We start from the raw sequence: 27486 nt of genomic DNA on the forward strand, positions 1-27486 counted from the left end.
GCTGGAAGAGCAACTTTTTTTTTTTTTTTTTTAAATAGTACTGTGATTTAAAAAAAAAAAACAAAAAAAAAAAAAACTGAAAAATTAAATTGATGACCTTTTATATTTTTAGCATTTCAGGAGGCAGAGGATTGTATTTCTAGTTTGCTAAGATGCATACTTAATATTCATCCAAACATTTTTATTTTTTAACCATAGCTGAAAAATACATTACTGAATGTGGTCTTTCAGCATATACTTGTGATTCTTTGAATTACTGCATCACAGACTAAAATTATCTATGCTGTGTAAAGTCTAGTACATCATATTTCTCAGGAGCAATACCATTAAGTCAAAGTCTCATATACAGAAAAGCAAATTAATCAGAGTTGTGATATTCCTACCTGCTAACCCGTTGACACCAATCAGTCCAGCTGAACTTGCAATGCTAACTAAGTGTCCATGGTTAGAAGCCATCATAGCTGGAAGGAATGCCTTGCAAGTCTACAAAAAAAACCCAAAAAAACCAAAAAACACACACACACACAAAGTATTAATTTAGTCCTATATGAGAGAAAATGCAGTAACTCTCCCAGTCTCCCTTCCCCCCCAGTATGAGTTAGTTAAGATGGTGGAAATGGAGAAGGATATTAGAGAGAGGAAGTCTACCTTAGTCTCCATTATTATATACAAGGTCAGCAAATAGCTTGGTGGAAAGGGTGGCTGATGCAATTTTTCAAAATGGTAGTTACAGAGTGCAGAAGTGGACTGGTTGCTTCTTGGACTAGTGTAAACACAACAATTGCAGAAAATTTCTTGTTGGTCAAAATAGTAATTTTATTGTATCATTTATATACGGCAACTCCACTTGTATATAAATCAGTCTTTTAGGGGGTCCCCCGACACGGACCCTGTGTTTCGCCAGACAGGCTGCGTCGGGAGGACACATTTTAATGGCACCAATCTGTAAAAACAGAATACGTATACATGGACCAAACATAATACACTTTAGCTAAAAATTACAACTCAATACTTTAAACAAATAAGGATTAAATCCTTGATACAAGAGGTAAATGATTTCAAATATTTTACCTCTCATGAAGCACAATTTTTAGTAGTAGAGCATCCTATCATTCCAGTTTTTTATGCTTTGCCCAAGATCCATGTCCTTGCAAGATCCACCTGGTCGCCCGATTGTGTCAGGGATCGGCTCAGTTCTGGAACCCCTGTCTAAATTTGTGGACGTCTTCTTGAGACCATTTGTCCCACTGAGTAGATCTTATGTTAGGGATTCCTCTCACTTGATTTCAATATTAAGTAACCTGGCTCTTCCATCGGACTCCTGCTTTTTAGTAACACTTCATATAGTATCTTTATACTCTAATATTCCTCAGGATGAGGCATTGACTGTAATTGGACATTAAATCTCTGTACAGACCATAATCGTGTACCCACCTCTTTTCTACCTGATTTGGCACACATATAGTGTTAACTCAAAATTACTTCATGTTCAATTCAGATTTTTTCTAACAAATAAAGGGAACAGCGATGGGCGCGACTATGGCCCAGAGTCTGGCCTGCCTTTAATGTTGCAGACTTTGAGGAGAAATTCATTTATACTTCAGATTGGTCGTCCCATATACATTTGTGGTTAAGATACAGACACGACATATTGCTGGTCTGGTTAGGCATGGATATACAATTCTTTATGTTTTTAGATTGGTTGAACCATTGTAACTTACAGTTCAATTTTTATATCCATCCCAACCAGGTTCCATTTCTTGATATCTCAATTTCCCATGACAGTAATTTTTATTAGAAAAATACTGATCGTAACACCATTTTAGCATTTCACAGTTTTCATCCCCATCACCTTAAGAACATTCCCACTGGCCAGTTCCTAAGATTTTGCCGTCTATGTTCCACCAAGGCTGAATATATACAGCAAGCTAAGCAAATGATGCTGAGGTTCTGTGAGAGAGGATACCCTCTTAAGGTATTAAAGAAGGCTTTTAAAAATGAGCGATGTATGTTAATAGGGACCTCCTTTTTTTGCCACAAGATCTCATGACTTTTGGTTTTGGAAAATAGTGAGCGTGCTATTGGCAAATGGCATGCAACATTTTCCAAACCCCCCCCTCCAAAAAATACCCCAGCATTCATGTGTCATGATATAAAAAGCAAATTATTGTTGCTGTGCAAATTCCTAATTGATACGGCTCCACTCTCTCTTTAAAAAAAAAAAATGAAACTCAGTGGAGTTATCTGAATGTCTTTGAAATCAGTGTTTAACAGGGCAAAGGATGTGCTTTTAAAACTGATTTAGAAACTTTTTGCACTTCTGTTGCCTCAATCTCAATTTTGCACTTTGTATCACAATAAGACTTGTTTACTGAGACAAGTTACTAAAAAATGCTTAGTCGTTTGTTGATCCTTGCAGACCATGCCACGTCATAGGGAGGGTCATTTTATAAACCCCCGCAGTAACTTCTGCGTTGCCAAAGTGAACAAGTTACACCAATTTTCTAAGCAACGTAATGTGCACAAGTTTGAAAATTATCCTCAAATAACGCACTTTGAAAATTATCCAAGTACATGCACAGAACTAACCCACACAAAGTTATACCTGATTTTTGCAAGGTATAAATGTGTGAGAATTTACAACTTTTTAAAATCAAAAGCATGTGCATTTCTCCCATTAATGCCTATAACATAATTGCCATACTGGGTCAGACTGAGGACCGTCAAGCCCAGTATCCAGGTTACAACTACCTGGCAAGATTCCATGCTACCAACACACAATCAGTAAGTAGTGGCTACTATTCCTACTTGGTTAGTAGGAATTTATAGACTTTTCCTCTAGAAGCTTGTCCAAACCTTTTTTTTTTTTTTAAACCCAGCTACGCTAATTGCCTTAACCACATCCTCTGGCAATGAATTCCAGAGCCTAATTGTGCATTGAGTGAAAACAAAAAATTTCCTACAATTTGTTTTAAATGTACTAATAACTTCAGGGAGTGTCCCCTAGTCTTTACATTAATCCGTTCTATTCCATCCATGATTTTATAGACCTCTATATACCCTCCCTCAGCAGTCTCTTCTTCAAGCTGAACAGCACTAACCTCTTTAGTCTTTCCTAGTAAGGGAGCCTTTCCATCCCCTTTATCATCTTTTGTACACATAAAAGCATAATTTTATGCACATATTTCATGTAGAATTTTATAAAAAAGCCATTTATATGCATAAACAGCTTTGAAAATTACTCCTTTTATGACTTCAGTTTAATCAGTTGTATTCCCTCTAGTAATACAATCAAGCCACCACAAATCTAGAAGCTACCATATTTATTCAATTTTTGTTTAGAAGAATCCATGTGTTAAGTTGATAGATTTTTGCCCCCGTGGCTAAGGCAGGTATGTGTGAGAAAGCTAAAAATACTACACAGACTGTCATGCCAATCAGACTCTCTGAATTTTGGGATTTAATACCCTTTAAAATGTGGTATAAGTACCTATAGTATCTCAAAAAAGGGCAATATATCCAAGAGTTCTAAAGAGCCCCTGTGAGATTCCATAATGATTAGCACTGTATAGTTAACATGCAAACAAAACAGCCGATTAAAAAACATGCAAACAAAACAGCCGATTAAAAATTCCCCGATAGTCCACGAAACGCTGCGCGTGTCAGCAAAAGGTCTCGGCGTGTCATAGGTTAGCCATCACTGTTATAGGCAAAACATACACATCCTAAAGAATACTGGTGAACAAACTTTATAGTAGCTACTGGATTGCTATTGTCTTGTTTGATGCACTGTACAAAGGGAATGCGGCTGATTGAACCAAGTTCATAAAATGAAGAATTAAAACATTTTACATGTTAATCATAGTGGGAATACAGAGCTGCTTAAGGTAACTTATACAAGACGACTGATAGAATAAGCCAGGGGTGGACAACTCATGATCCTCAAGTCTGGATTTGGATTTAATCAATCACCATTCCAAATTTGAACTCAGAGTTAAAAATTCAGATACAATCAGGTCTGAGATTTAGGATATCCACAATAAATGTGCATGAGATTTGCATACACTGCCATCATTGCATAAATATGTCTCATGCATATTCATTGATGGAAAAAAATTCCAGATGCCAGGTCACTATGCCTATCTTCTGACATTAGATAGAGGAACCAGGGCTAGGGACAAAGAAGCTGCAGCAGCAGCTCTGGGCCAGGGCTAGAACAAGTAGTGACAGTGGCTCGGGTGAGTCTCTGAGCTGCAGAAGAAAGGAAGAGGAGATGGCTTGGAAAGGCTGGAGGGGAGGGAAAAAGCTGAGAGCAAAATATGTAAAGAAAAATACAACCCCCCCAAAAAAAAACCAAACAGAGTACTGAGAACTATAAAGAATGTTTTTCCTGGCCCCTAAAAATTGACCGGTGCCTAAGATTTCTCAAACTTTTCCACCTTTGTGCACATCCTAAAAACCAGGCCTATTTGTAGAGAAGTTGGCTACCCCTGGAATAAACAGTCAAATAGTCTCATTCAAAATCAAATATCATGAAAATGAGTACTGATAATCATTTTATTTTTTTCTGCTTACCCAGAAATGTGCCATACAGTTCACCTCAATTGTCTTCTCCACAAGAGAGTCTGGTGAATCAATAAACTTCTTTCCTGTTACAACTCCAGCATTATTGATCAGGATACTAACATCTCCGACCTCTCTTTTGACCTAAAAACGAGGAGGGAATTAGCTATTTTTCCTTCTAGAAAATCTGACGTGTCATTTTCACAAAATGTAAATATAAATTATCAAATAATACAAGAGATTGTGCAGGATAAATTAAACGTCCACGCAAGACTCTATGGTGATCATTTAAATTTACTTAATAAGGCAACTCCACAGTGTTTTCATAAACAATCTTGTACACGAGTGGGTCCCAGACACGGAACCGTGTTTCATTTAAATGATCACCATCGAGTCTTTCGTGGGCATTTAATTTATCCTGCACAATCTCTTGTATTATTTGTCTATTGTGTGCAGTTTTGCTTCTGTTGTGGATTTTTGGAATATAAAGTTATCAGGCATGTTGCATGAACAAGCAAGCTATATGTAGATCAGTGCACACACTATTTTACAGTTTCATAATTTTTGCTATATGTTCTTACCTCTGTGATACAAAAAAAAAAAAAAAAAGGTTAAAAGGTAAAGTGAATGGCATGAATAGAGGGAGAATAAATATAATAAAGCCCCAGAATGCACTGTATGATGGAAGTTTACTGTCCCTCCTTAACCTATATGAAAACATCACTACTGCCAAAGAATGAGGTTCTCTTTGCAATACAGCTTTGTAGCTTTAACTCAAAATTTCCTCAAGCTTCTAAATTAGAGAATAAAATGCTTTTAAAATTTTTCAGAAAGACAGCTGCAGTATGTAATCCCCTCAGTACAGTAAAGACTTTTCCCCACAGCTTTCTATTTCAAAATAGAAATTCTCCATTTTGATCTCTTAGTAAATTAATATTTCATGGCAACTACACACAATAGTGAGTCCTTTTATAATTTTTTTTGTTTAGCATTGATGTAGTGATCCAGCAATCAATACAAAAAGTACTTTTTAATCAAAATCTTTCAAGAGTAGATAGAATGACATCAGCTGGATTCTGGCACAAGTAGACGCAAGGCAGCCACAACACCTGAAGTATGGAATGAAATATAACTTCACAATTTATTCAGAAATCCCAACCAAAACACAATAGCTCCATTTTTTTTTATATACCGTATGTTTTCCCCTATAAGCGGCTAAGAAAGAAAATCCTTGATAAATTAAGAACATTCTTAACACAGTATTACACAAAACACTTTTCTTGAGCACCCCTGTATGAGCTGCTTGGTTTCCCATTTACAGGGTGAAAAAATGAAATCTCTTATTGGAAGTCACATTTGTGCGTTTCATGTCCTGCATTGCGCGTTGCAACTGAACTATGCTTCCAGAGTTATCTACAGAAAGATTTGATCATGCATGGGATGCTTCCCACAAGCCAGCAGACCCACTGATGTTAGTGAATCTTACAACATAGCTAATAACTCAAACCCTTGAACAGGAGTAAGAATAACTCCCAAATAGGAAAAACAGGTGGGTATTGCTGTTAGTGAACGATTATAAGAAAACAAAAACTACAGTTTCTCTGGGGTTAAACAGGAAAGCAAAATTGCTTTCTTGTAATGGGGGGGTGGGGGGGTGTTTCTCCATAGACAGCAGGATATGTAGGGAGATCATGTTTACCACTCATGCACCAATTATGAATTATAAGAGCCATATACAGGCAAAATTCTGACAGGCCCCAAAAAAGCACTGTCACAGCAAGAGAAGGAACTTTGCCCAGGTGAACTTTAAAAACCTGTCTCTATGGAAAATGAAGAGGCCTTGGACTGATACACTGAAGGATACCTTATCAGATGTGCTTGTTTGTCAGTTCCTGTGCAAACATAAAGCGGACAGAGAGGCAACCACAAGATTCTAAGTGCCAGAGACTGCCAAGCAAACAGAGGTCAGAAAGACCCTCACACTAAGGGGAGGGGGGGAGGCAGTCAGCTTGGCATACTGATGTGGCAGTTCTTCCCCTTCCCCATTTCTTTCGGGGAAGAAGATATGCAACGCAGCAAAAACCATCCACCCACCTTGAGGTTATGCATATTTATCAGCTAGGAAGTATAATCAGGGGAGCAAAGAAGAGAAAAGCAATGGACCCCCAGGGGAGAGCAGCCCTAAAAGGAGGAGAAAAAATGAAACGGGGACCCCCCCCTGAAGAAAACAGGGAGAAAGAGGCACAAACCCTGAACACAAACGCTTGGAGAAAACCCGGAGAGCAACCCTGAAACCTGTGCCGAAGAATCCCTGAAATCGAAAAGGGGCCAGAAGCAGTCCAGCCCTCCCTTGTATATAGAAGGGAGATGACCAGGTGATCGAAGAGAGGAGACCCCCCAACTCATGTGCGGAGAGTGACAGGGAGTCATAGACCAAAGGGTGAAAACAAGCCCGGACAGCCGGCAAGCATGAGAGCCAGAAGCTAGCCTCCTTCCTAGTCAGCCTGCTTACTCTGCCAGTACCAAGCCCAGGAAGCAAGAGTCTCCCCTGCCCACATTCTCCAGCTCCCCAGCTGGAACTGCCTCAGAGGTGAACAGAGGTATTGCCTGAAGATGGATTCAGGGTGAGTAAGTTAGCCCTGAGTAATAATATCTTAAGAAGGCTAAGGTTTATGGTATGTTTTGTTACCACCCATGATACAGAACTTTCTTTACTGAAGTCTTATGCTTAGTGGCCAGGATGTTAGAGATAGAAAATGACAACAATTCCTAAATGCTATGTCCTGCCAAATCTTTCCCTTACCATGCCTTCAGAGGCCAGCTATTGCGTTGGGCTTGGCTGTTTTTGAGAAGGGCGAGGTCACCTTCTCGGATGTTGGGCTTGTTGGATTGCCACTTGCTTCGATACTGGAGAGTCGGCAAGTACTCTTTCTTCCAATGACTCCAAAAGGAGTTGGCAAGTTGTTGGACTTGTTTCCATTGACAATTGTAGAGCTCGTTGCCGTCAAAGTCTCCATGTGGCACAGGAATGCTAATAGTCTTTTGCGTTAAAAAGCATGGCTGATCAGTTTACCATGCCTTGTAACCAAATCGCTCGATGTATCTTCCTTATACGTTAATTGTAAACCGATACGATGTGCAAACGGTTATCAGTATATAAAAACCTTTAAATAAATAAATAAATCTGATAAATAAAAGTCTATTTCTGAGGAGAATACACATTTTCTTTTCCCTGACTTAGATCGCAAGTAAGGTGGGAGGGCAGCTGGCAGTGTCTTGTAGCAGACAGATCCCTGCACTCCTAAACCCGCTTATAGATAAGTCAGCCATAAATTGTAGGTGATTTCATCTGATGGCATCAATATGGACCCAAATTTTAGAAGTCTTCATATATTTGTGGGAACTGGAAAAATTCCACTATCTTGGATCGAGGTTCCATCCTTCCTCTGGTCTTCAAGAAGTAGAGGTAAATAAATTCCTCACTATCTCAGACAGCTGGGCTGCTGTGGAGAGGATCTCTAAGATGGAATAAGAAGGGAAACAGACATCAAGATGGGCTTGTTTTCATTCAGACCTGCAGTAGTGGGGGTCGCCAAAGAGGAGCTTGTTGGGGCATGGACTTAGGCCTTGGATATACTTTGCACTAATGTGCTCCATTGCCTGGAATCTGACTGAATCACTCATCAGTAACAGCAAGGATTCTCTCTACATTAAGGCCATATTTTCCATCAGCAATGGCTGCATTTCTCTCAGAGTTGAGGCATTTTACGAGGAAGGAAGACTGCTCCTTGGCCAGCATGCTCTGCGCCAAGGACACGGAAGGCACCAAGACTGGAACATCTGGAAAGAACAAGCTACCTGGCACCATGGGGGTTCTCTGCACTGAATTCATTGACGAGATTGAATGTACCTTTCCCTAGTATTTATGTGAGGTGTGCTCCAGTGCAGCCTGTACCAACTTCCTCACTGCTGAAGCAGATGGCCTCGGAGGGAATCCCTTATGCTGCTTAGGTGTTCACAGCACCTCGTTCTGCATCTTAGGCTTCTGTGCCAATTTCAAACTTTCGCCTGTGATAGATCTGTGAGATAGCTCCAACAGGAAAAGGACGGCTTCCCCAACAGACTCATGAGAAGGTGGTGACTCCTGGCACAATCTCAGGTGATTGTCGTCATGCCAGGAATCTGAAAAACAAAAACAAAATTGGGAGATAAGAGTGGCTACCTGCCTTTCCTCATACTGAGTTTTTGGGGCATTCCCCGATACTGCCTTCCACAGCTCCCCCATTTCCCAGGCATGGATCTGAATCATCCACGGGTCATCCTGCCACAACTAAGATATAGGTTTTGCAGCCAGTTGACAGTGTCCGGTTGCAACGGTAACCGGACACTTGAAAGACAAGTCTGTCTTTTGACCAGGTTAACACTAGCTTAATCAGCGGTGGTAGCGTACCACCAATCAGATGCCTGTTCTTTTGCTTTTAGCAGCTTGCACAGCTGCAGAGGAGAGAAGAAATGGTGTTGCTTGCCCCGAGCGTTTGTTCATATTTGAACTTCCCTGGCATCTTCTCTCTCAACTCAGCGGGTTCAGCATGAGTTACTCACCGACTCCGCCCCGAGCTAGCTATCTCACGTGATATGCTTCAAAAATGACCCCCTAAGTTTGGGTATGTCATTTATTACATTTGAAGGTTTTAGTGTGTCTGATAGCATATGCTGCAAAGATGGTATGAAAAATACTATATCTTTACCAGTGTTATGGAAATCATTTGAAGAAACTAATCCTACTGAAATCTGTTCTGTTATTGGGAAACTATTCCAGTTATTGCCCCCTAAGTGAATGTTCTAACATGTCATTTAAATGTCTGAAGGAAGAAATCACCCCTTTTTAATCACAATTAGTGAATTTTGCAACAGAGGACCAGACTTAAGTGTTAATTTATCTTATAGCTGATATACTTAAAGCTGACATGACTTATCACAACCACTAAATAATATTTAATATGAAACTGTTACAGTATTTGATGGCACCTGTTTAATGTAACTCAACACATTTAAGTTTGAAATTATGTGCCTTATTGTGAACCATTGTGATGGCAACTAGCTTAACGACGGTATAGAAAAGATTTTAGATAAAAAATAAATAAATGAAGGAAACATCCCTGCCATCAAAAAAAAAAAAAAAAAAAAAAAAAAAAAAAAATGGCATATGTTAAGCCAATTCTAAAGAAACCAAAAACTCCCCCCATATAATTTTAACAAACTATAGACATCTTCAAATCTACCTTTTGTAATTAAGGTCCTCAAAAAAGTTGTCTTAACACAACTATTAGAGTTATTGATTTAAACTCATGTTTAGATTCTCAACAATTTGGCTTCAGAGTAGGCTATAGCACAGAAAAGGTATTACTGTCACTGTTCAATGTCTTTAGACATGGATTTGAGTCAGGCACTGAACTTTTTCTGGGCCTTGGTTTATCAGCTGCATTTGACACAATTGAGCATAAAATTATGCTACAACATTTAGGAGAAATTGGAGTAGGTGATGTTTTAAAATGGTTTATGTCTTTTCTTGAAGATCGCAGCTATAGGGTGGTATCTTCAGGTGAAATTTCTAATTCCTTCAAATTGAAAATGGGTGTTTCTCAAGGATCCTATCGGCTATTTTATTTAACCCCTATAGATCAGTGGTTCTCAACCTGGAGAAATGGAAAGAGAAATATAGCACTTAACATAGTCCCAGGATCTGCATTAATGCACCCAAAGTTACACCTGTATTATGGAACACAACCAAACAGTAACAACCCTATCTATGAAAAGGCCAACACTACAAATATTAAACCAGGTCCTAAACACTAATACACCTCCTATTAGGAAAACAGAACAAGCCAAGCTGCTATAGGATCCCCACACAGAAATAACTGTAAAGCTAAACTAATAAATGTTACAAAACAGCTGATTAATAGAACAATTAAAAACTCATAAAAATTATAAAAAATTGTCCAAATATCAAACTATTTCAAAACAGCAGACATATCACATAACACCCAATAATTAAAATGGCAATCAAGAAAAATAAACTTATAAAGCTACCTTCACTTACCCTCTCCAGCAACTCTCCTACTCCTTTCCCTTGCAGGCCAATAGCACACACCCGAAGCAACAATGTTTATTTTATTTGTAGATTTTTCTATACTGTTGTTTGGTACTGGCCTTCACAACGGTTTACAGTTATGACAAAAACATATAAAGGTTTACAGTAACGATAAAACAAAGGTTTACAATCTGTGACCAATGCAGTTGTTTACAGTTAAAAATAGGACAATCTTGGCTGTTTACAAATTGTAAACGTATCAGTGAGGGTAAGATGTAATAGCAAGCAGGGGAAACTGGACTGATCTGCTTTCAAGGTTAATTATGGGAAAAGAGGACTTCAAAGAACAAAAGATCACCAAGGACCTCAGAGCTTGTTTGCTATATACAAGAGATAGACCTGGTTTGTTTGAAAGACTCAGGATGTAGAGTGTGTTAGGTGGAAGCTGAGTTTGTGCAGTTTATCCTATGCAGTCTCTATAGGTTTGTTGGAACAGCCATGTTGAGGTGTTTTTTTAAATTGCTTTATATTGCTCTGTAGCCTTAGGTTTTCAGGTAGTGTATTCCACATGTAAGCGTTATCTCTCAGGTGTGACCTGATAGAGGAAAAAAAAAAGAAAAAAAAAAAAGTTGAGAACCACTGATCTAAACAGTTAAAAAACTGTCTTGATTAGGCCTTTAGCATTCCCTAAAATCATTTACGCAGGCTTATCAGTTTATCATTTAAATGCCACTCAAGATTAACTGGATCAGATAAACTTTATATGTCCTTTATTTAATTTTTGCTGTTTTTATTTTTCCATTGTTTCAACCTGTGTGAAACATAGTCCATGGTGGGGAACTTCTAGCACCTGTATTTGTTACCCTTGTAAACTTGACAAATTGAACTTTGCTCCACACACCTTCATCTTTATTTTCTTGTGAACCGATGGTGTACGCTTCACCACCCTATTGATGATTGCTGTAAAAAAAAAAAAAAAAAAAAAAAAGAAGAACACAATGCTTTTGTGCAAGAAGCAGCCTCTTGTCTTTTTACCATCATGGGTTTAAAAAGAGTGAAGCGATTTCCCCTGCTCAATTGTTCTTTGTGAAGGCTAGGCATTCTCGGCAGGGATAATCTGGTGGGATCTCCCCAAAGACACAACCTACAACAATCTGAATAATCCAGCTGTTTGAAGTTACAAGGGGTTAACGGTTTCCAAAAGACCATCAGCCTCCCTCTCAGGAGGTGGTTCTTTGGTGCGTGAACTGAGAGACTGGCTATGGTCTTTGGACTCTGTGAAAATCCAAGCCCAGTTTGATTTTGCTTACTTGCTTCCAATGCCCCCCATGGGAGAACTGAGGTCTAGTCTAGGTTCCTTATTTCTGTATTCTTTTAAAAATCTCTGGCTATTTTTTTTATCTACTTTGAATTTGGTGTGGTTTTGATTTGATTTCCTGGTTCCAGCAGCTTCTCAGTGTAAACTACATCAAGGCTTCCTTAAAGTGGAGAGGCTGGCTATTGGATTTAAACTGCAGTTGGGATAAAGTTACTACTTGATCAGCACTCACAAGCTATATATATATATATATATATATATATATATATATATATATATATATATATATATATATATATATATATATATATATATATATATATATATATATATATATTTTTTTTTTTTTTTTAAGTAAAACCTTTTTAGGAGTGGGGGTTGAAGCTATTTTATTGCTGGATTAATTTTAATAAACTCTCTGAAAGAGTAAGGAGTGGGTGTGGTTTATTTGGTCTTCAGGGAGCAGCCAACTTCAGTCTGAAATTTTAGAAAGAAAAAAGAAACCTTCTACATCAGAAAGCTATATTCACTTGTTTCTAGTGCTTCTCCTTTCTAAAACTGGTATCTCACCCTATTGCACAACCAGCACGGTTGCAACGTCTCTCACATTCAAGTATCTTTATTACAGAAAACGAGAGGAAGAAACTGAGGCCGAAAACCCCATTAGAGACCAAAAGAAGCTCCTAGGAAGAGGAAAAAACCCTCACACAGTTGCAGAACTGAAAGTCCTGTCTCATGTTGTTGGCAGTCAGACAGCTGCAGGAGTCACAAATGCTCAGAAGAGATTTCACATTTCAAGAAAGTACAAAAAAATCTCTTCCCTTCAGAGCTATCTGCGTCGACTACTTTCTCTGAAAGCAACCAGATCAATTAAATGAACAATGTGTCAACATCCAGCACAAACTAGCAGATCCTGCAATTTTAAAAGGATTCTCAAACCATAAAGATCTGAAAATTTTAAGTTGACATGGTAATGGCATTGAAGGCATGCTCGCAATTTAATGCAGAGGGCAGCCCACTGTGTCTAGTAAAACTGGATCAAAATCTCTAATTCATTTTATTTGGATTTATAACCTGCCTTTTTACTATATTAGAATAGCAGCAGATGCGGAAAAGCCATTTGCAGCTATGGCTATTAATACTCTACCTAGACAGGTTTTGGTCTCCTTTCAAAATAATACTAGGTATGGGGCTGGCCTGGTAGCTCATGTTGAAAGATCTGGGTTCAGTTACCATCTCTTCTCCCTGGGTCAACTGGGGATGCTGCATTCAAACCTCCTCCTCAAGGAGGGAGGGAGTCTGACAATGGCAACATCTAGTGCAGGGATGGCCAATGTTGGTCCTTGAGAGCCATAAACAGGTCGGGTTTTCAGGATATCCACAATGAATATGCACGAGAGATTTGCAAACACATGCAGGTTTCTCATATGCATACTCATTATGGATATTCTGAAACCTTAGCCTGTTTGTGGCTCTTGAGGACTGGAGTTGGCCACTCCTGACCTAGTAGCTGTATTTAGTCCTCATGATTATAGGATTCTGGAAAAAGCCCTGTCATACATGCTATTTTTATGATCATCAAAGCCATGTGCATATTTTTGGCTTCATGTACACATTTACCTATGTCAAAAAGGGGTGGTCTAGGGGTGTGCCGGGGCAGGGCCAAGAGGAATGATATGAAGACTTGTCTGTCTGTTGTCTAATAGTTGGATGGGAGGTCTGAATGAATGGGGGGGGGGGGGGGGGCGAGGAGTTCAGGGTGAAGGACTAGAAGGGTCTGAATGTCCTGGAGGAGGACTGGTGATTTCATTTAAGTGTGCAGGTTTTAAAAAAATACCAACTTAAATCATAACTCATGATTTTACTTGAGAAAATTATTTTTTTTCACACACAAAATACACATTTATAAAATAGGAAGGAAAGGCATTTGTTTTCAATGCATTGCAGGTATTCGTACATAATCGTTCATATGCATATTTTATAATCTGCACAGGTTATAAAATACTGTAGTAAATCCCTGCATAACCATTTGTGTGCATATTAGGGATGTGCAATTGTTTCTCTCGAATTCGGACTGGTTTGGGGGAACCGAAAAACCAAATTTTTTCTGAAATTTTGGGAAAAATTCGTTTTCGGGTTAGCGCGCACTCTCTCGAAAATCGGGGCCCCCGAAAAAAAAACACCCCCCCCGAACTGTGGGAAAACCAAAACTCCCGCGGGGGGGCCCAAAACGAAGCCAGACACAAAATTCTAATCCGAAGCACATCTCTAGTGCATATATGTGGCTGTGCAGTGTTTGAAAGTTATTCTCCTTGTGTATAAAAAAGCCAAAGTTAGCCACCTCCATAAAACAGAAAACAGTTTCTTAAAATAAAATGGCATATAATAAAACACTGCAACTTACTACACAAATTAATTTTATGACACTGGCAAAATAAGTCACATTGACTAGAGTTTTGAATGAACAGAATGCTGATTTTGAAATATTTGGTTGTAATACTTCCAGTTCTCAAACCTGGCAGTTTATCATTGCGACATAACATATTGCTTAAGCAGAGTACTACCACTACTGCTCGTCACTTCTACAGTGCTACTTGAAGTATGCAGAGAGGAACAGACACACAAGAGAGACAGTCCCTTCTCAATAGAGCCTGCAATCTAATCAGAAACATACAGGGCAAAATAAACTTTGGGAATTTCATTTAAGAAAATGGTTAAAAATAAAGCTGTAAGTGGGAGTATCTTTAAAATCTCAGACTTGTTAAGAATGCATCTTCAAATCAAAGTTGTATAAATAACAAATAAAAGGGCAATAAATAAAATAAGGCAATCTCTTAATTGGATTAACTTAATACATTTTTTGGTTAGCTTTGGGAATCTAATCCATCATTGTACATCAGTGTTTCAGCCTAACTGACAAACAGGCCTATCCTGTAAAGTGCGGCCGCGTTTACCCTGCTCCTAAGCCGCTTTTAACTCACGTTCCGGCCGCGTTAGCCCTTCCTGCGATCCCAAATCCCCTTTAACCTACTCCTACCGCGTCCTAAATTCCCCGGGTAACCCCTTCCGCCCGCGACATGTATATTGCATGCAAACGAGCGAATTAGCTCGATATTGCATGCAAACGAGCCAATTAGCTATTCCCCTAGCATCCCATAACCCGCGCCCCGACTAACGCTACCTTTCCCTGCCGTTTTGTCGCGCGTTTAACCTGCAAACTTACCGCCTACCCTGACCCAGGCGGTAGAGGCATGGGTAAGGGTAGGTGGCAAGCTTTCCCCCAGCCCCCGCTCACCTGCCCCAGCCGTGATCATGGGTGCCGGTCTCCGTGGCAGCCCCAGTCCTCTCCCCTCCTCCCGAAGCCAAAAAAAAAAAGCTTTTTTTTTTGGCTTCGGGAGGAGGGGAGAGGACTGGGGCTGCCACGGAGACCGCTTTCCCCCGTGCAAGTAAGTTGTTTCGCCGCTTGTCTCTTCTCCCCCCTCCCGGAGCAGGGTGCGAAAAGCAGCCTTGCTCCGGGAGGGGGGGGAGAGAGATGACAGCGGCGAAGCTTTCCCCAGCCCGGACGCCGGCAAAAAAACTTACTTTTTTGCAGCCAGCCATGAGCAGGAATACGATCTGGCCTGCCTTAGCTCCTCCCGACAAGATGGCCGCCTGCACGGGGAAAGCGTGCAATTGGCCGCTCAAGACGTGATGCCGTGACGTCACGTCTTCAGCGGCCAATTGCACGCTTTCCCCGTGCAGGCGGCCATCTTGTCGGGAGGAGCTAAGGCAGGCCAGATCGTATTCCTGCTCATGGCTGGCTGCAAAAAAGTAAGTTTTTTGCCGGCGTCCGGGCTGGGGGAAAGCTTCGCCGCTGTCATCTCTCTCCCCCCCTCCCGGAGCAAGGCTGCTTTTCCGCCCTGCTCCGAGAGGAGGGGGGACACTGACAAGTCGTTTCGCCGTTGTTTCTGCGCTGTCGCCGCCGTTGCTTCCTGGTATCTGTCATTTCAAATGACATTTGAAATGACAGATACCAGCGTGGCGTGAAGCCTTAGGCCCGCGCACCCAGGATCCTGTATAGGCGCTCTATCCAGTATCCTGGGTTGCGCGGGCCTAAGGCTTTTCGGACGCGGCTTACATTTACATATAATTAGGCTTCAGGATCGAGCGGTAACCGCGGGTGCCGTAGGCACTAACGCAGCTCTTCCTACCGCTCGGTACTGGATAGGCCTGAAAGAGAAGAGTAGTAAAACACCCCAATGTTCTGAAAGAACTAAAAAACATTTTAGAACTATTAGTAAAAATTTGTAACCTATCATTAAAATCATTTGATGTATCTGAAGATTGAAGATGGCCAATGGTACCCCTATTTTTAAAAAGAGATCCGGGGTGATCTGGGAAAACTACAGACCGGTGACTGACTTCAGTGCTGGGAAAAATCATGGAAACTGGTATAAAGAATAAAATCACAAAACATTTAGACAGACATGGTTTGAGGGGACACAGCCAGCATGGATCTACCCAAGGGAAGTCTTGCCTCACAAATCTCCTACATTTTTTTGAAGGGGTGAATAAATACATGGACAAGGGTGAACCGGTAGATGTGGTGTATTTGGCTTCTAAAAAACAAAACAAAAAAAAAAGGCATGGGTTAGGAGGCGGCGTTTTAAATGCAAGTTGATTAAAAGACAGGAAACAGTAGGATTAAATAGTCAGTTTTCACAGTGGAAAAAGGTAAATAGTGGAGTGCCTCAGGGATCTGTACTTTGACCATTGCTTTTTAATATATTTATAAAATGATCTGGAAAGGGAGACGAGTGAGGTGATCAAATTTGCGAATGACAAGATTCTGCAGAGTAGTTAAATCTCAAGCGGATTGTGATGAATTGCAGGAGGACTTTACGAGACTGAAAGATTGGGCTTCCAAATGTCAGATGAAATTTAAAGTGGACAAGTGCAAAGTGATGCATATAGGGAAAAAAAATAACCCTTGCTGTAGTTACATAATGTTAGGTTCAATCTTAGGAGTTACGACCCAGGAAAGATCTAGGGGATCATAATGGATAATACATAGAAATAGTCAGCTCAGTGTGCTGTGGCGATCAAAAAAAGAATGTTAAGAATTATTAGGAAGGGAAAATAAAAACTGAGAATGTCATAATGCCTCTCTCTCTCCCCAAGGCGAGACTGTGCCTTGAATACTGTTCACTGCATCTCAAAAATGATATAACTGCACTGGAGAATGTGTAGAGAAGGGCGACCAAAATAAAGGGCATGGACAGCTGCCCTATGAGGAAAGGCTAAAGAAGTTAGGGCTGTTCAGTTTGAAGAAGAGACGACTGAGGGGGGGATATAATAGAAATCTACAAAATCATGAAAGGTTTTGAACAAGTTAATGTAAATCGGTTATTTACTCTCAGATAACAGAAGGACCAACGATCACTCCCTGAAGTTAGCAAGTAGCTCATTTAAAATAAGTCTAAGAAAATTCTCACACTCTGTGCATAATTAAGCTCTGGAATTAATTGCCAGAGGATGTGGTTTCAGCAGTTAGTCTAACTGGGTTAAAAAATAGGTTTGGATAAGTTCCTAGAAGATAAATCCATAAACTGCTATGATGGCAATTAATAAGCAATAGTAGCTTGAGATCTAATGTTTGGGTACTTGCCAGGTACTTGTGACTTGGATTGGCCACTGTTGGAAACATGATACTGGGCTTGATGGACCCTTGGTCTGACCCTGTTTGGAATTTATGTCCTAAATGAACAATTTCTTGGTGTATAATACATAGCATAAACTACACATCTCTCTCTCTCTAGACAAACACTAATTTTAAGATGGTGTTTAACTTGCTTACAAAATTAACTGAAAAGCAGAAACCAGCTTTACCAATTAAAAGCTCACTTCCTTTATTATTCACACCCATTAAATGTGTACAGCATAAGATCTCCTAATAGTTTGTAGCCCTTGCATGGCAAGCACTATCAGAAATTAGCACCCATACTTCATTCATCTGCTGGGTCACTAAAACTACTGACTGCACAAAAATTGTTGCTATTACCAAAATGCTCACTTGGAAATTTAAATTAAAAAAAAACCAAACAAAAAAACCTTTTATCTCAAAAATGACAGAAAAAGCTTATTTCACGTGTGTCAACATTTATAGGTCAGACTACACAATGTCCTGGAGTCCTGCTGTCAACTTCCTATGACTCATAACAGGGTTGTTGAATCCTCTAAGCCAGTGGTTCTCAACCTTTTTCCCCATCATGACACACCTGACAGGCCATGCTCACATGTGTGACACACTGCTCATTACAATTCACAGCGGAAATAAAGAGTAAAGGTCCGGTAATTGTTTTTGTTGTTTAAAATGACAAAGAAAAGATACATATTCTGACTGAACAGAAATTGCATAAATAGTAAATATCTCACACCAAACAGCACCAATTTCCAGCAAACAGTAACCACCTTGCCTAAGAAAAGGCAACACTGAAAATATTACACCAGGCCTTAAGACACAAATACATCTATTAGGAAAACGGACCAAGTCAGGCTGCTATAGAGCCCTACACAGAAACTACTCGCCAGCAGAGAACCTCACCTAAATCACATGTGCTGACCCTTACCTAACAAGGAATAAAGAGACCAAAATGCATAACTAGAAGCATGCCGACAAAAACTGAATAGGAAACTGCAACAAGCCAGAGTCTCTGTATGCAGTGTAATAAAGGAAAAAAGAAACATCACCCATCCTTATAAAACAAATCAAGAAATATAAAATCAGTAGCAGTAAAACCATACTAACAAAAAGAACAGATCATTTCGAAACAGCTGATGATGAGAGGAATATATAATAATTAAAAACTCATAAAAAATTTCTAGATATCAATAAAATATTTCAAAAAATAGTAGACAAAGACTCAATGAAAAATAAGGATACAAAAATGTTTTTCCTCTGCATACCTGGGAACTTTGATCCAGGTCTCCTGAGATTGTTTTGATATAGCAGGAGGGGTGGTTTGCTTGGAACTCTCTCCTCTCTCTGTCACATACCAGCACTCTCTCTCACACTGGCTCTCAATTACACACCTATACACATGCTTTTTCTCTCACTTATATAGGCTCTTAATTACACATATGCTATCTTTTCATGCTTACACACACAGGCTTTCAATCACATATATACATGCTGTCTTTCTCACACAGATTCATTCACATGCTTACAAACATGATCTCTCTCATTTACACAGGATCTCAATCACATACTGACATGCTCTCTCACCTAAACCAGCTCTCAATCACACACAGACACACATGCTCTCTCTTACTTATACACACAGGCTCTTAATCATACATACACATGATCTCTCTCACACACAAAGGATCTCAGACACACACACTCTCACACAAAACAGGTTTTCAATTCCAAACTTACACATATAGGTTCCCAATTGTAAACTTACATTCATGCTCTCTCTCTCACAGGCAGGCTCTCAATCACAGACATACTCTCTTTCACATATACAGGCTCTCAATCACACACATACATGCTCTCTCTCACTCACACACACAGGATCTCAAACACACATGCTTGCTTGCTCATTCATTCTCTCCCCCCTCCCCGGAACTAGCGGCAGCAGCAGCCTCCTCCCAACGCTAACCTACTTCATTTTCAGCCCTCGCGGAGAAAGGAGTCCCATCGGCCGTGGGGGTTGACGTTCTTCATTTTTCTGCGAGGTGCGCTGCTTATCCCTCAGGCCGCGCCTCTCTTCTGTTCTTCAGGTCAACGCTGACCACACTAGCATGGTCTCTTCTTCCCGTGCACGCACACGCTGCTCACCACTTCCTCTTCCGGGCCGGGGGAAGAAGAGACCATGCTGGTGCCACTGACTCCAGGTGTTCTGCCGCGTTCTGCCTGGGCTAACAGCATTTTAAGCCCGGGCAGAGGGGGACCGGGGAGCAGCTGGGTCAGCGGGGGACCTGGAAGTGTGGCAACACTGGTGTGTTGCGACACACCGGTTGAGAACCATAACAAGGAAGAACAAGTAAATACAACTGGTACAATGTACATAGTCATAAGTACAATTACAGAATTGGAGATATGGTTAGTGTACTGGCAATGTAACAAGTGATAGAATTTCTCTTCCAAGTCTGCAGTATATCCGGAGTCAGATCGGACTATGACTCATTTTCCCCCAATCGATGTCTGAACTCACCATCATTCTCTTTTTTATATATGTATGTTCCCTTCCCTAAATCACCTCTTCCCCACTCCTCCCCCCAGGGAGATGGACGCTCTCTTGCAGGTTTTCAGGATGTTACCTAATGAACCACGGATGGCAGCTATCCCATTGCTATATGGTTAGTGCTATACAATTTTATCACAAGAAAGACCATTAGATTCCCCCCATAGAGCCTGTTTTCACTGGGGCGAATGAGGCCTGGGAAAAACGGTGGGCAAAACAATTGCCTGGTTAAGATGAAAATCAGTCACCACTTTAGGCAGGAATTTAGGGTGAGTATGGTGGACCACCCTATCATAAAAGTCCTTTGTGTAGGGCAGATACATCACCAACGCCTGAAGCTTGGTGATCCTGTGCGCTGAAGTGACCACAATCAAGAAAATGATCTTCCAAGTCAGGAACTTCAGATCACAGGAGCACAGTGGCTTGAAAGGATCTCGCATGAGCCAAGCAATCATGTTGAGATCCCAGGACACAACAGGAGGCTGTGGGGGGAGGCTTCAGCTGAAGCAGGCCCCGCATGAACCGGCCCACTATGGGCTGCATGGAGACAGGAGAATAGTTTACACTTTGATGGTAGGCCTTGATGGCACTCAGGTGTACTCTAGTTGGTCTTCAGAAAGGTGCAGCAAGTAGTCAAGCAACCTCAGAGTGGGGCAAGAGAACAGATACAAGCTGTGACTCACACCAGATGGAAAAGCTCTTCTACTTCAGGTTACAAGACTACCTGGTGGAAGGCTTCTTGGAAGCTACCAGGATCAGAGACATGCTATCAGAGAGGTCAAGGGACTGCAAAATTAGCTTTCTAACATCCAGGCTGTCAGAGACAATGCCCTGAGGTTGGGATGGCACAGTCTACTCTGATTCTGTGAGATCAGGCCGGGGAAGGTCCCCAGACCGATCAGTTCTGACAGATCCCGCAGGAACGGGAACCAGACTTATCTCAGCCAACAAGGGGCAATGAGAATCATGGTCCCCTTGTCCTGCTGGAACTTCAAGGTGGTCTTCACCAGAGGAAGCGGAGGATACGCATATAGAAGGCCTTTGCCCCAATGGTGGGCAAAGGTGTCAGAGGCTGGCTTTCCATATCCCTTGTATAGGGAGCAGAAGTGGCTCACCTTGTTGCTGCAGGGAGAGGCGAGAGGTCCACATCCGGGATCCCCCAGAAGTGGAAGATGCAATCCACAACTGCTTGATCAAGGGACAACTTGTGGGGTCGGAACGCTCTACTCCGGCAGTCTGCCACCACATTCTCCATCCCAGCCAGGTACATGGCCCAGAGCAGCATGCCCTGGGAGAGCCCAGGACCAAATCTGGACAGCCTCCTGACACAGGAGGAATGATGCTATACCTCCTTGCTTCTTGATGTACCACACTGCCACTTGGTTGTCAGTCTGTACCAGGACCGCCTGGTTGGACAAGCGATCTTGGAATGCCCAGAGTGCATATCTGATCGCTTGAAGCTCCAAGAAGTTGATCTAGCATTGAGCTTCCTAAGCAGAACAAAGACCTCGCATGCAGAGACCATCCACATGCACATCCCAACCCAAGGTGGAAGCATCTGAGGTAAGCACAACCTGGATCTGGGGTGGAGGTGGGGAGGAACCCCTTGCTCTAGAGTGGGCAGACTCTCCCACCACAAACGGAGGTCTAGAGAGGCGGCATGATGCAAATACGTACCCCGAGGTCCTGGGTGGCTTGCTGCCATTGAGACTATAGGGTCCACCGAGCCCTCCACATATGCAAGCAGGCCCAGGGAATATGGACGGATGCAGCCATGTCAACCAGCAAGTGAAACAGAAGCATGGCCGACACCTGTCTCCATGGGCAGACTAGACTCACCAGAGCAAGCACCTGATTGTGAGGAAGAAAGATCCAGGCCTATGATGTGTCCAAGTGGGCACAGATAAAGCTGACGCGATGGGGTGAGTTGGGACTTCGGGTAGTTGACAAACCAGAGGGATTCCAGCATCCAAATGGTCAAGCACAGAGAGCACAAAGTGCCCCCTCCCAGGTGGTGCTTGACCAGCCAGTTGTCCAAGTAGGGGGAACATGTGCATCCCCAGCTGATGGAGGTGTGTATCCACTACCACCAGGCATTTGGTGTAGACCCATGGGGCCAAATTCAGGCCAAACGGCAACACCCTGTACTGGAAGTGGCTGTTGTGCACAAGGAACCAGGGAAGATAGATATGGGCGTATGCATCTTTTAGGTTGAGGGAGGAAAGCCAGACCCCTCTTTGCAGGAGGGGAATCAGAGTGCCCAGTGAGACCATGTTCAACTTTTCTCTTCACAGAAATTTGTTCAACGCTCTCAGATCCAAGATGGGGTGGAGCCCCCATGTTCTCTTCGGAATCAATAGCAGGAGTAGAACCCCTCCCCTTGCTGACCCAGCAGAATGGGTTCTACTGCTCTGGCCACTACAAGGGTGGAAAACTCTGTCCAGAGAATTTCCTGGGGGGGGGATGACACCCAGGAAGAGGTGACTTGTGGCCAGCGGTCCACAAACGACCGTAGCTGACCTCCGGCCCATTGAGGGTACAGTCGTGGGGCTTACTCTCCCTCGCAGCCAGTCAAAAACCCTGTAAGCAAGGCTCTACTGGGGTTCTGGCTGAGGCCTGGGGGTCCGCTGCTGCCTAGAGCGGCCCCTAGAATCCACTCATGGCATAAGGGCACACAAGGCCAGAAGGTAATATTTCCTTTGGCGATAGAAGAACCTCTTGGCACTCTGACAAGGATTTCCTAGTGGAGGAAAGTAGGTTCGATGTACTGGCAGAGAGATGCTGGAGGGTCTCATGGTGATCTTTCAACTGTGCCACAGCATCCCTTGCCATAAGCTTCTCTTGGACATCTAGACAGAGATCTGATGCTCGACCACCTAGCTGCTGCCTCAAAACACATCATAGGTGGAAAGCACTTCCTGTCTGCCACATTCCAAGCCTTGCTGGGCGACTGCCAGGACGGCCTCCTGCTGTCGCTGGGGAGGCACTGTCAACTCCTGAACCTGCTTCCGGAGATTCTGAGTGTATTGAGTCACATAGCTGGTAGGAAGCAATCCAGGCGATCAACAGAGCCCTGGTAAACTTTCCTACCTAAGATATCCAATGCCCTATGCTCCCGACCCGGAGACACAGAACTGTGGGTGAGGGAACACTTGGCCTTCTTGAGGATGATCACCACCACAGACTAGTGAAGGAGCTGCTGTCTGTCAAAACCCAAGGTCTGCTCCACTAAATAGACTGCATCTGCTTTACTGGAGACATCGAGATGGAGTTTTCCCAGATCCAAAGAAGTAACTCCTTAAAGATACCATAGACAGGAACAGCCACTACCTCCTTTAGGGCATCATTGAATTGGAGAACTTCCAGTATTTTGTGACGGGCATCCTCCTCCTCCTCTATTAGGAGCTGGAAAGGAATGGCCTCCACCATAGCCCACACAGGTTAGATCTTCCGCCAGGGACCAGCACCTCTCATCTGGAGGGGATGAGACTGAAGGAAGATCCCGAGTCATCAGAAAACAACTCCGAGGTATTAACCCCCTCACCCCACCAAGAGGTCATACAGAGCTTCCTCCTCACTGAAGTCTCCTGGCAATCCTCGCAGAGAGCCCCTGCCCAAGCCTCTCTGTATTGGCACTAAAGGACAGAGGGTCCCCGAGGGACCAGACCAGGCAAAACTAGGCATGGTACCATGGACCTGATGGTGTCCCCGGCTGTGTCACATAGTTCTCCTCCTTAGAACCCACAAGGGTGATCACTCTGGAGGGAGATCCAGAGACTGCTGAGGTATCGAGGAACCCCCTGGTGCCGGAAGCAGCTGCATGGGTAAGATGGCCAGCAGGACAGAGGCGCTCCAGCAGAGGTGCCAACATCATAAAGGCGGGCTCAAACTGAGGAGGCACCAGTGGAGCTAGCGGTTCGATGCCCTGAAGGGCTCAGAGCACCGCCCATTGCACCCTGCAGTCCAGCTCCTCTTGAAAATCCAAAGACAGGACAGATGGAGGAGGAAGGTGTCACCAAAACTCCCTCGGAGTCCTGAGGGAGCTTGTGCCTGGCACAGATGTTGCTGGGAAACACCTGGGACTCCCGGGTTCAATAGAGGTTGATGCTTCCTCTCAGTGGGGTCACTTTGAGGGCATCACAGTGGTCACCAGTGCTGATGGTGACCAGCAACCATGTTACTGAGATTTCCTACAGTGCTTGGCCAGGTCTTTTCCTGGTGCAGAGGATAGAGATGATCCAAATATCCTGGAGCGTGACAATGCCAATGACAGCCTCTCTCTGGCCCCACTCGCCTGAGAGGGCCCCAGCAGAGGAGTAGACAGTGTGGGGATATATAGCAGCTTCGCTTTTTTTTTTCCCCTAATTGGAAGTGTATTGGTGTTTAGGGCCTTGTTTAATATTTGTAGTGTTGCCTTTTTATAGATAGGGTTGTTCCAGTTGAATGCATGCCATAACGTAGGTGTAAACTTTGTGCTGATTAGTTTGTGTGCATTATTACAGATCCTGGTACTATGTTAGGTGCTATATTTCTGTTTCCATGTCTCCAGTTTTGTATCAATCTTATTTGTTGTGTTTTCTCAATAGGACATGCATTAGTGGTAAATTACTGTCTTTTCATAAAGGATGGCTATTATGCCTGGTAGTAAAGGGAATTTGTTATCAGTACCAGAATATTTTTTTTGTATGGCGCATAGTATGGGTAATGCCCCAGGTCTGCTCTGCAGTCATTGGTGGGTAATTTGTGGTCTTTCTGTACTTGGTGAAGGTCAATTTTGTGTGTGTGACAGATTGTAAGCCCTTTAGGGTCAAGGAAATACCTAGAGTACCTGAATAATCTGCTTTGACATACCTGAAAAATCAGAATATAAATCATAAGAACATAAATTGCCATTCTGGGTCAGACCAAGGGTCCATCAAGCCCAGCATCCGGTTTCCAACAGAGGCCAAACCAGGCCACAAGAACCTAGCAATTACCCAAACACTAATAAATACAATTTAATTTTAAATTACGGGTGCTGTTTTGTACTGATTTGCACTATTGCCAACTGTGCGCCTTCATGCTAGATGCAGAGGACCACCAAATCAGCTGTTCATCCAATTAGAGATCTGTGCCAGTGAGAAAGCAGGAACCAAAACATAAGAACTATGGACATACAGCCAAAAATACGTCCATTTGTTTCATTTGGTTCTTTCATTTTGGTGCACAATTATTAATAAAAATGAAAAGTACATAAAAAACTGCCTTTTCCTTAGGATGTAGTCAAGTGGCAAAGGAAGGTAGGAAACTGCTACCCCTGAACTGCTCTACTACTATAATCCTCCGATTTAAATTTATCAATGCAGATCAGACACTGACATGTGAAAATAGAGAGGGAACAACAAGTTTAGAGAAGGCACACAATATTAGCAGCAAGACAAGATCCTCTGGCAACCACTTCTTTTCAGTGTGACCATGTAGTCACCAACCAAATTCTTCATTATTGCTGCCCCTGCATATTAGCATGGGTTTTTTTTTTCTATTTCTTAAACACTGCTTTTCAGCAGCTGACAAATTGAGGTTTGTGTGTTTAGAATTTCAGTGAGAAAGCAAAAAGCCCAACAGTAAAGTTAGAAACAGTTAAGTTAAAAACAAAAAAGAAGAAAAGAAAGTGAAAGATGAGCTGTTATATGGCCTCATTAACGGGCTGATTCAGTAAAGTCCAGAGATTCGCGCACAGGACACTCTCCTGTGCACGCGCGATTCTGTCTGTAAATGAGGCCCGGCGGTAAAAACGGGCAAAAGGAGGCACTAGGGACACTAGCGCGTCCCTAGCGCCTCCTTTTGGACCGGAGCGGCGGCTGTCAGCGGGTTTGACATCCAACGCTCAATTTTGCCTGCGTCTGTTCTCGAGCCCGCTGACAGCCACGGGCTCGGAAACCGGACGCCAGCAAAATTGAGCATCCGGTTTTCGACCTGACAGCTGCCGGCTGACTTCAAATTTATTTATTTATTTTTTTTTTTACTTTTGGAAAGTTTCGGGACCTCCGACTTAATATTGCCATGATATTAAGTCAGAGGGTGCACAGAAAAGCAGTTTTTACTGCTTTTCTGTGCACTTTCCCGGTGCCCGAAGAAATTAGCACCTACCTTTGGGTAGGCGCTAATTTCTGAAAGTAAAATGTGTGGCTTGGCTGCACATTTTACTTTCTGTATCGCGTGGGAATACCTAATAGGGCCATCAACATGAATTTGCATGTTGTGGGCGCTATTAGGTTTGGTGGATTGGACACGCGTTAACAGTGCGCACTGTACTGTATCGGCCTGTAAGGGAGAATAAAAAAACCCTACCAAATATTCTGCAAGTCAAACACACCAATATAACCATATTTTGTTTTGTTATAAACTATTGAAGAGCAAGTGGACCAATGCAATTGCTAACTATAAGTCTATTTTACTAAGACGCCTCTCCCTCATTCTTTGTCCATGAGAAGAAAGAGTTTCTCTAACAAATGCCTCTCCTATCCCTACTCTAAGAGCTATCATAAAAGAAGAGGATACCATTATTCTCAAAATAAGGTAACAAGGCCACTGTTAACCACATTCTCTGTTACAAAAAGGTGGCTCAATTCTATAAACTGATCCTAGCTTTCACAAACTACTATTAGCATTCTATTTGTACATAGGGCAATGTACACAGACTTGTCAACAAATGAATACAATGCAGGATCAACACTATTTACAGAAGCACAAAAGATGAGGGGGTCCCTACCCAGAGGGTTTAACATGAAGAATGAGAAGACAAGAAAGATTGAGACAAAAATCACAGAGGTGGTAGAGAGATTAGGTAAAGTCAGTAAATCATTTTACCAGTTACCTTCAGATATGGACATCTACAGAATTGATCAGAGAGATTGACTTCTTAGAAAGTTCTCTGTAGCTAATTGATCTGGGACAAGCAGAAAATACAGGCTGAAGGTTCAAGAAAACTATGATTCTGCCTGTAACATTTGACAAAAATTGTTCATGACTTTCTGTATAAGCTCAAACACTTATGGGTACTTTACAGAATAGATGAAAGTTGAAAGTTGATGTATAACACAAATGAACCATCAGAAGACAAAAAAAAAAAAACCAATGCCAATACGTAAGACTGTGCATTGTGAAGCTAAAAATAACATTAACAACCATAAGTGCATGCACTCTGGACCTTGGCACATTCCAGTAACTCTGAGAGATAAAGCATGCTCTTGTTTAAGGGACATTGCTCTGTTAATCAGACATGAAAGAGTGCAAAATGTTAGCAT

At 42.2% G+C, this 27486-nt stretch overlaps 1 protein-coding gene across 1 annotated transcript in view; it reads right to left on the reverse strand.

The window, feature by feature from the left end:
- Window positions 1-27486, reverse strand: part of SDR16C5 (short chain dehydrogenase/reductase family 16C member 5) — an 86123-nt gene that overhangs the window by 44158 nt on the left and 14479 nt on the right. The window contains exons 3-4 of the mRNA XM_029591315.1: window positions 4576-4707; window positions 384-483 (exon numbers count right to left, since the gene is read on the reverse strand). Coding sequence (XP_029447175.1) covers window positions 384-483; window positions 4576-4707 — 232 coding nt within the window. The remainder of the gene's footprint in view (window positions 1-383; window positions 484-4575; window positions 4708-27486) is intronic.

The sequence above is a fragment of the Rhinatrema bivittatum genome, chromosome 2 (genome assembly GCF_901001135.1).
Source record: "Rhinatrema bivittatum chromosome 2, aRhiBiv1.1, whole genome shotgun sequence".
Taxonomy (NCBI): Eukaryota; Metazoa; Chordata; class Amphibia; order Gymnophiona; family Rhinatrematidae; genus Rhinatrema; species Rhinatrema bivittatum.